This window comes from Balaenoptera physalus (assembly GCF_965194825.1).
Source record: "Balaenoptera physalus genome assembly, chromosome: 2".
NCBI lineage: Eukaryota > Metazoa > Chordata > Mammalia > Artiodactyla > Balaenopteridae > Balaenoptera > Balaenoptera physalus.
In genome coordinates this window covers 46,066,201-46,080,448 of record NC_138883.1, presented here as the reverse complement: position 1 = coordinate 46,080,448, position 14,248 = coordinate 46,066,201, and the positions used below count along the sequence as shown (strand labels likewise).

General features: G+C 38.4%; 1 protein-coding gene across 1 annotated transcript in view; it reads right to left on the bottom strand.

Moving 5' to 3' along the window:
• GCH1 (GTP cyclohydrolase 1) overlaps positions 1 to 14,248 on the bottom strand; it is a 66,816-nt gene that overhangs the window by 27,371 nt on the left and 25,197 nt on the right. The window contains exon 2 of the mRNA XM_082450497.1: positions 2,838 to 2,947. Coding sequence (XP_082306623.1) covers positions 2,838 to 2,947 — 110 coding nt within the window. The remainder of the gene's footprint in view (positions 1 to 2,837; positions 2,948 to 14,248) is intronic.

Below are 14,248 nucleotides of genomic sequence, written 5' to 3'. Positions count from 1 at the left end.
ATTGGCACAAAAACAGACACATAGATCAATGGAACAGGACAGGAAGCCCAGAAATAAACCCATGTACTTATGGTCAATTAATCTACGACAAAGGAGGCAATAATATACAATGGAGAAAAGACAATCTCTTCAAAAAGTGGTGTTGGGAAAGCTGGACAGCTACATGTATATCAATGAAATTAGAACACTCCCTCACACTGTACACAAAAATAAACTCAAAATAGTTTAAAGACCTAAATATAAGACATGACACCATAAAACTCCTAGAAGAGAACATAGGCAAAACATTCCCTGACATAAGTCATAGCAATATTTTCTTAGATCAGTCTCCCAATTCAAAAGAAATAAAAGCAAAAATAAACAAATGGGACCTAATCAAACTTACAAGCTTTTGCACAGCAAAGAATACCATCGACAAAACAAAAAGGCAACCTACCTAATGGGAGAAAATATTTGCAAACGATGTGACCGACAAGGGGTTAATATCCAAAATATACAAGCAAGTCATACAACTCAATATTGAAAAAAAAAACCCAATCAAAAAATGGGCAGAAGGTCTAAATAGGCATTTCTCCAAAGAAGACACACAGATGGCTAACAGGCACATGAACAATGCTCAACATGTTAATTATTAGAGAAATGCAAATCAAAACCACAATGAGGTATCACTTCACATTGATCAGAATGACCATCATCAAAAAGTCTACAAATAATAAACGCTGGAGAGGGTGTGGGGAAAAGGGAACCCTCTTACACTGTTGGTGGGAATGTAAATTGGTGCAACCACTATGGAGGTTCCTTCAAAAACTAGAGTTACCATATGATGCAGCAGTCCCACTCCTGGGCATACATCCGGAAAAGATTAAAACTCTAACTCAAAAAAATACATGCACCACAATGTTCAGAGCAGCACTATTTACAATAGCCAAGACACAGAAACAACCCAAGTGTCCATCAACAGACAATTGGTTTAAGAAGGTACGGTATATGTATACAATGGACTGTGACTCAGCCATAAAAAAGAATAAAGTATTGCCATTTGCAGCAACGTGGGTTGACCTGGAGAATACAATACTAAGTGAAGTAAGTCAGACAGAGAGAGACAAATATCATATGATATCACTTATATGTGGAACCTTAAAAATAATACAAATGAATGTATAGACAAAACAGAAACAGACTAATAGACACAGAAAACAAACTTATGGTTACCAAAGGGGAAAGGGATAAATTAGGATACAAACTATTATACATAAAATACATAGGTAACAAGGATTTACTGTATAGCACAGGGAACTATATTCTATATCTTATAATAATCTAGAATGGAAAATAATCTGAAATACATATATATACACACACACACACACACACACATACATACAGCTGAATCACTTTACTGTACACCTGAGACTAATACAATATTGTAAATCAACTACACTTAAATTAAAAAATAAATTAGTGAGTTCCCTGGTGGCCTAGTGATTAGGATTCTGGGCTTTCACTGCCGTGGCCCAGGTTCAATCCCTGGTCAGGGAACTGAGATCCCGCATGCTGTGTGGCTCGGTAAATAAATTAAAAATAAATAAATAAATAATTTCAGAAAATTAAAAAATAAATAAAAATTTAAAAAAGAAATGCATGCATCTGTGCACCAAAAGAATGCTGGTAGCAGTACTGTTTGTAATAGCCAAAAACAAAAAAAACACCACCAACAACAACCAAAAAACCCAAACAGAGAGAGAGAGGAAACAATACAAATGTCCTCCAAGAACAGAATAAATTGTGGTATGTTTGTACAATGGAATTATATATAGCAATGAAAATATAATGATAGGCAATAACCTAACATCAAGGACTCTTTCAATATGGAACAAAAGAAGCGAAACACAAAACAGTACATTCTGTAGACCCCACCTATTTATATATAGTAACTGAAAAACAAGCAAAACTAATCAATCTATAATGTTACAAATCCATATACTGGTTACCTGTGTGGACAAGATGGGTTAGGGATTAACAAGGGGCACAAGGTGAGCTTCTAGGACACTGATAATGTTCTAGTCCTTGATCTGTGAGGTAGTAGGAAATACCCTAATGATTTGTGCATTTTTCTACGTTTCACTTCTATAAGAAATGAAAAAATACTTTAACAAAAAAATATGAAGCAAATGTTAACACATTAAATTTAGGTGATGGGTGTTTAGATATTCATACCACAATTTCCTGTAAGTCTTCTATTTGAAAATTATTAACAAAAAGTCAAAATAAAATAAAATTATGATATGCGGGGAGGGAAGAGAAAAGGACAACTCTTGGTAACCCACATGTTCTCAAAAGTAGGTTTAACTACAGCAAACTAGATAACATTATCTAGCTCACAGATTCATTTTTCCTAAAATAGAAAGGGTTGGAAACAAATTAAACCCACTAATACTGTAACCTCTGCCACAAGAAATTCTGCAATCATTACTGCTCATGTCATATTATACAAAAGTATATCTTGGATCAAGTCAAAATAAAGGGCAAAGGTTTTCAGAGCCTGCAGCAGCTACCTAAAAAAAAAAGATGGTCTTTTTAATCTCATTATTTTAACCTATTAACATGGTATTTACTGTGAAATGCTTGCCCAGAGGGCCTTCTGCTACTTTGTTTTTATTTTGTTAATTTCCAGCTATTAGATTAGTAGGGTTGATAAAGAGTAAATGTTTATGTGTAATTCTAAATATCTGGGATATTAGGAATTAGCAGGTGACAATTTAAAATATAATTATCCTAACTTTAAAACTGTGATTGTGCTTTTAAACACTGTTAGGAAACAATATAGAAAAACTTACCTTTCCAACAAATGGAACTAGATGATGTTCACACATGGAAAACATGTCTATGTCCTTCACAATCACCATCTCATCATGATCTTCATCAAATATAGCATCGTTTAGGACATCTGAAATCAGAGGCTTGCTTTAGTAACGTTTCCAATTTTATAGTAAGATAAAGAATAGAAAAGCTAACACCTTGTAGGTACGTGTAAATTGACAGTCAACATAAGAATGTTAATCCTAACTAAAATATTAATGGCATGCAAATTAAAACTAGTTATTTTTCTCCCACCACATTAGCAAAGCCTTTTTCTTTAAATGGTGGGGAAAATCCTTATGATGTGGTATTACATAAAAAATGCAGGATTACCAATGTATTTGTAGCATAGGAGAGGAAGAGAAAAAGAGGGAGGGAAGAAAGGAGATAGATTATGCAAAAACAAAAGAGTGGGTATTTCTGGTGATAGGAATGGTCTACTTTCACTTTCTTCCTTACATTTTCCTGTACCTAACACTTTCTCTATAACAAATGTGTAGAAAACTATGTCTGAGAAAAAACCAATTCTTACCTCTCTGATTTCTGAAGCTAGATCCAGATACCCATAAACTTGACCTCTGTTATTACCACCCCAAATAATTTTCTATTCTTATAAAATTTTCTAGTTATTGTATGCAAGCATCAGACTCATTCTAAATAGTTGCCTTCCTCCTCCCTTCCTAAGGAAATTAATTCTATAGTTTCTATGTGTGTGCCTGTCCAGGTTGGCTTTGGGTGATGAACAATGTCTTGTTTAACCTGTGGACTCTGTCATATATGGCCAGGCTTACAACAGACATTTAGAAACAAAAACTTTATTTTTAAAAACTGCACTCATATCTGAACAACTTGGCAGACCAGATACATTCAAGTCACCTAGGTATGTGATTTCAAGCATTTGGGGATACCCAATCTACACAGCATGAGACAGAAGGGAGGAGATGAACAGAGCTTTGTAGCCACATACTGCTATCTCCCCTTGGAAAGGCAGGCTGCTGAGTGAGTCACAGGGAAGATGTGCAAATGTCCACCCACACAGCCTGACCTTCAGTGGCTCCGTTGCTACCAGAAGAGAGGCTCACAGATATTGAGTTATCATTTAACCACAGTTGTCATCCCCTGATTTAGGCTATCCAGGGACACATCTGACTCTGTAATACAGCAGTTATTAGTGTGGTAAACAAAAGTGAACATGTGGGGTTTAGACACACAGATAAACATGACACCCTGGTTAAGAGAGGCTAAAAAAATCCAGGGAGGAGAAGGCTCAGGGCCATTCTTTAAGTAAATACTCCTCCAAAAGCAGTTTTCTCTTCTGAATACTCTGTCCTAACCTTCAGTCCTATTTTTGAAAGAAGTCCAAAAATAGATCCTCAATGCTCCCCAAAGTATCTTGGAGTTCTCCATGATTTTAATGTAATGTTACTGCCATGCATAGCTGACTAAAATCTTTAGTCACACAAGGAATCTTCCTGAAAGTAAAAACAAAAAAATTTTTCTTAAAGAACAAAAGAGAATTGTCAAATATAGGAAGTGTTCATTTGTTTTCTCTGGCAAAAAATGAGAGCATCCCCATTCTAAGCTCTGACAACAACCATATGGCACGTGTTAAATACTGGCCCTCAAGTTAGGCTTATGTTAGCATCTGGCTCCACTGCTAACTGCCGAACCTTGGGCAAGGCACTCTGTGCCTCAATCTTCTCAGCTATAAAATGGGCATGAAAAAAGTATCTACTTCAAAGAGGTATCCTGAGGATTAAATGAGATAATCCACTTGTGTTTAGAAATATGCAGGTGGGGTATGCGATAGATAACATTATTACTATTACTATAATTAAGATTAAGAGAGTTGCTAAACTATGTTCCCATGCACATTGATGTACACCAGAATTTAAAAAGCAATAATTTGCTTCTAAGGAACAGACTGCAGAAAAGGAAAAGTAATAAATTTACTATGGAGAAACCTGGCAGACACTGCTTGAATCAAATAATTAAGGTTAACTTTACCAGTAATAAGACATACTGATATCATGTAGCTCCTGACATAAGACCATGAGAAGGGCACATCACCTCTCTGGAATTCTTCCCCAAAATCTGTAACTGCAGTCTAATCACCACACAAATTGACGGACATTCTACAAAATACCTAAACAAGAACTCTTTTTAAAAAGACATGGAGGGAATTTCCTGGTGGTCCAGTGACTAGGACACTGCACTCTCACTGCTGTGGGCCTGGGTTCAATCCCTGGTCGGGGAGCTCAGATCCCACAGGCCACGCGGCGTGGCCAACAAAATAAATAAATAATTAAAAAATAAAAAGACATGGAAAGACTAAGGAACTGTCCACGCTAGAGGAGACTAAAGACACATGACAACTAAAAGCAACAGATAAACTAAAATCCAAATAAAGCCTGTAGTTTCGTTCATAGTGTTGATGATTGCACCATGGCCATGGGAGATGTTAGCATTAGAGGAGGCTGGGGAAAGGGTATATATAGTATCTCTCTTACTATTTTTATCATTATTCTGTAAGTCTAAAATTATTTCAGAATAAAAACTTTAAAAAAACACAACAGAGGGACTTTCCTGGTGGCGCAGTGGTTAAGAATCTGCCTGCCAATGCAGGGGACACGGGTTCAAGCCCTGGTCTGGGAAGATCCCACATGCCGCGGAGCAACTAAGCCCATGCGCCACAACTACTGAGCCTGCACTCTAGAGCCCACGAGCCACAACTACTGAAGCCCGTGCACCTAGAGCCCATGCTCCACAACAAGAGAAGCCACCACAATGAGAAGCCCGCACAGCGCAACAAAGAGTAGCCCCTGCTCGCTGCAACTAGAGAAAGCCTGTGCACAGCAACAAAGACCCAGTGCAGCCAATAAATAAATAAATTTTTAAAAATTAATTAATTAGGGCTTCCCTGGTGGCGCAGTGGTTGAGAATCTGCCTGCCAATGCAGGGCACACGGGTTCGAGCCCTGGTCTGGGAAGATCCCACATGCCGCGGAGCAACTAGGTCCGTGAGCCACAACTACTGAGCCTGCGCGTCTGGAGCCTGTGCTCCGCAACGGGAGAGGCCGCGATAGTGAGAGGCCCGCGCATGACGATGAAGAGTGGTCCCCGCTTGCCGCAACTAGAGAAAGCCCTCGCACAGAAACAAAGACCCAACACGGCCAAAAATAAATAATAAATAAATTTTTAAAAAATTAATTAATTAAAAAAAAGACACAACAGAACAATGTCCATCAACTGGACTATATAAGCAATGGAGTACTACTCAGCAATAAGATGGGATAAAATAATGATACATGTAGTAAGATGGTTGAACCTCCAAAGAATTATACTAAGTAAAAGAAGTCAAAGACATACACACAAAACAAACTATGTGAGATTCTAGGAAAAGCAAATATAGTGATAGAAAGCAGACAGAAAGTTTACCAGAGACCTCAGAGGTGCGACAGAGGGATTGGCTGCAAAAGGATATGAAGACATTTTTTTTTGGTTGATGGAAACCATCTAAACCTTCGTTGTACTGGTGGCTATGCAACTGTATGAGTTTGTCAAAATTCAAATTGTGCATATAAAGTTGGTAAATTTTATTGAATATAAGTTACACCTTAATAGAGCTAACTTTAAAAGAAACTGTGGTATACAGGGACTTCCCTGGCAGTCCAGTGGTTAAGACTCCACACTTCCACTGCCAGGGTCACAGGTTCTATCCCTGGTCGGAGAAGTAAGATCCCACGTGCCGCACAGTGCGGCCAAAAAAATAACAAAAACAAAAAAAGTTTAAAAGCTGTGGTATATTATGAAACCTTTTGTGTAAAAGTCGAAAGGAGATACGAACATATACACACATATATACACTTATCTTCAAAAGGAAACACTAGAAGAATAAATCAAAAAGCAAATAAAAATGATTACCCATAAAGGACTAAAAAGGGATATGATAAAATGAGACATCTCTGAATAAAATTTGTTACATAATTTTGACTTTGAAATCACGTAAATGTTTTACATACTTAAAACTAAACTAAAAAGAAAACAACTAGCGACCCCATACGTTGTGATGCTTTGTGTGACAATGGGGCATTGATGCTTTGCCTGTATCCCATTTCATTAAAATGGACCCAGACTATAAACTTGACCCAGCCTAATCATTTTTCTTCAGTAATGAAGTCTCCCTGCTATATTTATTTATGTTTTGCTCCAACATATCTGAAAGCTACCATCTGTGGCTAATAAGAACAAAACACTATCACGGATTGTTTTAATTTCCTGTCTGTTATCAGCAGCAAGGAGGTAACCCTGGAAACAAGGATTTATGGCATTCTATTTCCTACTGTTGGTCATAACCAATAAAAGAAACCAAAGCCACCTCCAAAAGTTAAAGGCCTATCTATAACAACACCACACACAAAAAGTATAAAAGTATACCTTTCTCATGTCATTAATGACTAAGCAATGACAACAAACAACCTTGCTGGGCAGCCATCCCTCAAGCATTCTGTCCCTTCCTGAAAGTGCATTAAGGCAGGCCCACTAATGACCCAGAGTTAAGTATTTAAGCACCCTCTGAAGCAGGAGTTCTGACTCCCCCAGTGAGCTTGTTAAAACACAAATCCCTGGACCCCACCCCCAGAGCATCTGATTTAGGAGGTTTGGGTGAGCCTGATAATTTGCATTTTTAACAAGTTCCCGGAAGATGCTAATGCTCCTGGTCTGGGAACCACACTTTGAGAGCCGCTGTTTTGAGGTGTTCCATGTTCTGTGCTGCTACATAGAATCGTTACACCTTGAAAATGCTCCTACTGATACATCATATATATTAAGGAACACAGACCTGTTTCTGCTGGGGTAAAAGGAAACTCCTAGGGGAAATTCCACACAAAAGGAAAATTATATCTAAGGAACTTTCTTTTGCATGAGTGGTAACAGTAATTAGCATTATCCTGGATGTTTTGTGATCAGCACCAAAAATTAGAGATCTCTGAGGAAGTCAGAATTGCACAGATGACCCATCTTCCTGGAGGACAGCATTTAAAGACAATGGAAGAAGACCTGGAATGCTGAACATGCGTCCATCCTAAGGGACAGGAAAGAGGGAATGGGGTCTGCTTACTGGTTTTCGAATTAAGAGAGAACAAGACGCAGAGAGTGAGACCTAACAAGGCATCAGGCCTCTTCGCTCTCGGCTGGAATTAAATCAACTCAAGGGGCTAACAAAGACAAGCCCACCTGATTTATCGGAGAAAGATCTGAATCACTGGCCCAAACCCTCTAACATTAGAGCTGCCTCAACCAGCATAGAGTACTTACTTCATTGTACTTCGTGGTACCACTGTTATCTGTGCTGATTTCTCCCAACCTTGGAGGTAAGTGTTGTAGCTGAAGGCTTTGGAGTTTCCACACAGTACCCTACACACCACACACAGAGCCAGAGCTAAACAGAGATCTTCCATTTTATCTAATTAATATCTCAGTCTTTACCCTGTGATTTACTTCCTTAAAATAGAAGAGACTCCAAAGAAACTCATGTGGCCAAGGGAACATAAGAATTCTCATTGCAACATTATTGGTAATAACAAATACTAGGAATTTAAATGCGCATCAGAAGAACAATTATACATCTTACTTAGAAAAGCACTAAAACCATTAACTAAGGTATCTCTTCCTTGTGAGTAGCAGTAACCTTCGACCAAAAGGTGTGCTTGATTATCCTTTGTCAAAATCACATATGTACTGACCTCCCCGCTTACCGCTTCAGAACAGTTCTCAAAGTTCTCTGAGAGACTGTCTCTCAGGTTATAATCCTCAGGTTGGCTCAAATAAAATTTTCCATTTCTTACTTAGATTGGCTATTGATTAATTTTTTTCATTGACAAGAGTATGTCCATTTAAATGAAGTAGAAACAATACTACCTGTTGTTTGTGGACACACACATAAAATGAAAGTATAAAAACACGCATGAGAGTAAGAGATCAAATTCAGGATAGTGGTTAACTCCGCAGAGGGAGGCTAGCAGGATCAGAAAGAGGTAACTATGAGCTTTATCTGTATTTTTTAAAGCAATTATAGCAAAATATTAAGGTTTGCTAAAATTGGATGAATGTTGGCTAAATTAGTTCTTTATACTTTTTCTTGTATATTTGAGATATTTCATTAATAAAAAAAAGATTTTTTAAATTGAGGAGTTCATACGCATGCTGGTGTTTTGTTTTTTTTCCTGAAAAAACAGCAAGAAACTGAGGTTGCCCTTGCACAGAAGAACCGGGACTGGAGAAGGGTTCCACAGGAAAGGCACAGCCTGCTTCACGCAATGCTGCAAACGCCTTCGGAAACCTCCCTAAATCACACTCTGCCATTAAAACAAAGGCTTCTGCCCTGAGTGTGGCACTGAAACTTTTTGCTTTCCACCTCCTGTTTGAAAAGTTTGTCCTATGAGTAAGAGCAACATTAAAACAAATTAAAAGAGAAAAGAAAATCACTATCTCTGCTGTCATTTCCATCATGGTAGTACACCTTTTGTTAGTATTCCAACAGGCAGAGCTTTTTGCACTTAACAAGACAGAGCTAACATTTGTAAACTGGCCAAAATAAGCATGAACCCGAACATTCCACAGACTGACATAATGACAGAAACTAAGATGACTTTAGACAACCATTCGCACCATCTGCTGAAGTAGGCAGAGCTGCTGCACAGCTTTGATATGCTCCATGAACTTACTTCGTAAACTGCAAGTTTGTCAGCAGGAAAGATCCAGTGCATTGCAAAGAAAGTCAAAGTTCGGTTATTTTGGAAATTTTCCTTCCTGCCATCCTTGGCAGAGATAAATTCCCATGTTGCAACTAAGCAACTAAAATATAGCTAAGACAACATGAATGGACCTTGAGGGCATCATGCTAAGTGAAATAAGTCAGATGGAGAAAGACAGTGTATGATCTCACTTACATGTGGAATCTAAAAAAGCCGGACTTGTAGAATCAGGGAGTATAATGGTGGTTCCAAGAAGCTGGGAGGGTGGAGGAGATGGGAAGAGGTTAGTCAAAGAGTACAAACTTCCAGTTAGAAGATGAATACATTCTGGGGATTTAACACACAGCTTTCTAATTATAATTAACAATACTGTATTAAATATTTGAAAGTTGCTAAGAGAGTAGATCTTAAAAGGGTGGTAATCATATTGCAACAGATAAGTGTATCAAATCAATACATTGCACATCTTAAATTTATACAATTTTACATGTCAATTATATCTTAATAAAGCTGGGGAAAAAATACAGAGCCAAGGCTATGGAAATAAATGTGCTGGCTGCCCTCAAAAGAGTATGGATATGCATGTTTCAGCAAATACAGTAGCAATATGCTCTTCCCATCCTCTCAGCAGCCGTTGTAATGAACACAACATCTCTCCCTGAGAGACAAGTTTCATATATGAAGTTAATTAAGACCTTTTTCTTGATCACAACAGTAATGTTTGTTACAGTTTATCTACAAGACATTAAAACACTGGAATGAGAAAATGGAAGCACATAAAATCTCTCTACCCACAATGACTTAACTGGCTCTTAGGGAACCACACGCACAGCCGTTCAAGAAGTAGTATGGTAAAGTAGAAGGAATGAGTTAAAAGAGTCCAGAGACCCGAGTTCTCTTTCAAGCTCTGTGCAGACTGTGACCTGGGTGGCCGGGTCCTCACAAGTAAGAGGATGGTTTTGAAAAAGGAATTCAACATGACTCCCAGGTTCCTGGTTTGCACAACTCTGCGAGTGTTGGAAATCGATGCCAAATTACAACAGAATTACCCTCCCACTCCACTGGTCAGCTTCTGGGATGTGCACAGCAACGGCTAGTGGCTTTCTGTACTGAGGAAGAGAAAAGCACCTGTTTTAAACTATTCAGATTTATTCATGGATAAAACTGAAGGTTCCCAATCATATATACTATTAACTCTCAAAGTCACCTAAGCCAAAGAACTCTCATTCTGGTCACAGTTTACTACTCTGAAAATCTGTGGTAAAAGTTTCTTATTTGTGGAAAATAAGATCCTTAAAAGGCTGTTTAAAGAAAGAAACACGGTGTATTCAAGGAATCATTAAAAAAAATACACACCTGTCAAATTTAGTTTTTTAATTGGATATTTCTGTATACCTTTCACAATCCAGCTGTTAAACTGAAAATGGAATTTACAAAACAGATGGTGGTAACAAGGTCTGGTGTACAGTTCTAAAGAAAGAGCACATCAATCTGATAAACTCTCCGTTTGCTTCAAAGCCTTTAACAGGCTCATCCCTTATCATCCTACTTTCACTTCTGCCGTGAGATTTCACACTGACAGATGTTATGGAACCATTTGTAATGCTATCCGACAAATAAGTACCAGCAGGGTGTGCAAGTCTCTATCATTCATGACAAATGATTAAGGGACAAGGGATCACCTTTTAGAACAGTGGCTCCCAAATACAGCCAATCATAGGGAGCCTTGGAAAATACAGCTTCCCAAGCCACCCTGACAAAGTCCGATTCACTGGGTGTCGGGGTGATCCCAGGATTACGTCTTTTAAAAACCCAAACGATTCCGATAACCAGTCAAGCTGGGAGCGTAGGCTTTTAAGGGGTGAGAGAGGATGATGGTTGAAAATGGACCCACTACTGGCTCTAATTTGCTGTTCAGCAAGGCCGAACGGTGGGCAATATAATTCCTCATCATAAACCCTCACTACAGTCACTAAGTCACAGGGTGACAACTTGCACGGAATACTGTGAGCTCTGCAAAGGAGGCCTGGAAGAGACACTGAGGTTGGAGGTGGTGGGGTGAGTGACGAGGAGAGACTAAGGGAAGAAGCTGGAGTCACCTTCAGAGCGGGTGGCAGAGAGGACCACATGGCCCAGCAAAAAATAGAGGAAGGAGGATCTCACACAAGAAAGTTGTACCCATCTCCCAGAAAAAATATCAGCCATTTAAGAAACCAACTGGCCCCTACAGCCAATGCACTAGAAATCAGTTTCAAAGGTAACATGATCACGTTTTCATAGAACTCCTATACTAATTTACAAGCTGGACACAAATATATCAGACTGTGACCTCAAGAACCTTAAGATCTGAGGAAATAAGAAGTCTATGTGTAAAAATATTTGGAGAATGACTATAGCTAAACTACAAAAGCAATAGTTTACATAAAGGGAAAATTATGGGCCAGGAGAAGAAATACGGCTAAACTGAAGATAAAGATTTGAGCCAGGCCTTAAGGATGGATACGAGGAAAGGAAGGGAGGGTTTTCTAGAGGGCGCGAGGGAAGGAGGTACTATATGAGATGAAATACAGAGGTGGGAAACAATAAAAGGACAGGTACACTGCCTGAATGGATCATGCACTGGGCAGAAACCAAATTCCCTTCTGCTTTAGAGCATTTTTCAAGTTAAAATTTACATTTAGTTCGTAACCTCTTTCAAGTCCTGCCACACTCTGCATTGGTCAAAAGTTATTATCCTCATTTGACAGATGAGGAAACTGATGCTCTGTTTGGAAACACTAAGTGCCTGCTGAAGAAGAGCCAACTGCTGGTGTGAGGGCTGGATTTTGACCCCTGTCCTCTGACTTCCAGAAGCCACCAGAAGTCTGAACCTGGTGAGCCCAGTGGCTGGAAAGCCAAATCAGGAGTTGCTGCAGCCATGAGGTGACAAGGCCTAGAACAGCAAAGGAAATGAAGAGAGCAAATCTGATTCTTTAAAAGAAAAATAAAATATCAATAGTTATGTATATGGAGGCTGAAGGAGAAGAGAGGGTCAAGCTAACTGCCAGCCCAGGAGAGCAGCTAGAAAGAGTGGCCTGATACCAACCATCTGCTAGAGCCCAGAGCTGGTGCACCTCAGTCGCAAAATACTGTTTAACCAACTATTTATTTGGTTTATATGCAGGAAAATTCAGTAATTTAATGCTACTTTGACCTTTACTTTTCGAAATCAAACTGGAACAGTTTCAGGGGAAAGGGGAATCACATTAAATCTTCAAACTAATAAAAAGGCTTTTTTTAAAAAAAGGAACTTCTCTATGGAAGTTTATCCTAGGAAACCAGTAAAAGATAGCTTTTCAAACCAACTAGAGTCTTACAATCTTCAAGATCCAAATATTGTGTCTCTCCTGATTGTGACATTGCATGAAGAAAACAGCATTCCTAATAAAAATGTTTTCCCTGAATTTAATCAAGTCTTTAGACCTAACTTCCAGTTTCTAGGAATATGAGGGATAGAGAAACAAATTAAATGAAAACAAGAAGAAAAGAATCACACAAATCTCAAAGGTGGAATATCTTACAGGATAGCTGACAATCTCTGATAAATCAGGGGGAGGAGGGTAGTAGGAACTTTTCTAGATTTAAACCTAACAATCAAATGCAAATGTATGGATATTGAGTGGGTCCTAGTTTGAACAAATCATGAGTGAAAGACATTTGGGACAACTGGGGAAATCTGAATGTAGATTAGGTACTAAATGATATGAAGGAATTAATAGTTAGTAATTTTACTAAGGATAGTATAAACGGTTAAGAAGAAAAACACCTTCAAGGGTGACATTTCACCTCTAAATACACATCTCTGATTTGCTCTCAGTAAAAGAATAGACCATACCAATATGACAAAAAGTTAATTTTGAATTTAGGTAGTAAGTATACAGCTGTCCCTCATACAATTTTGTCTACTTTTGTGTTTGGAAATTTTACATAATAAAAATTAAAAGTAAAATAAAATGTCATGATTCTAACAGAATATCAGTTTTCTTGTTATTACTGTTTAACCAATGAATCCAACAATTCCTCTTCTAATTTATATAAAGCTTTATTAAAAGACTAAAACCTCAAGTGCTAGTATGACTAGCAACTGCTTACTCTTCTTGGAGAAGTGTCTACAATACTCCTGAGGGGAAAGTCTTTAAATAAATGTTTTGTCCAAGCAAAGGGGCTATAGGTTAGAAGATCACCAACCCTAAAGAGCATATCGATGAAGAACCTTTTAAAAAATCTGCGTCACAAGAAAAATAAGAGAGACCTGTTACCATAGAAACTATCTGTGTGGCTTGAATGTTTCAAAGGAAAACAGCACCTCTAGCAACAAAAGAAGCCTGAGGTCCTTGCTAGGACCTCACCTGTCAGCTGCTGGAAGTCAACAGAGTGAGCAAAGAGAGAATGCCGACAAGCGTGCCCATACTACAGAGACCTCGGCGAGACAATCCAACTCTAGCGTAACTGCCTTTCCCTGCAGACCAGATCCACAATAGTCTTGAAAGTGACTTGTGCAGGGTCATAAACTAGTTAGTGCAGATGCTGTGACTAGTCCAGACTAGTTGTTCTTCCCGTTATACCAGGATGAGTCTTTGTTAACACACTGAA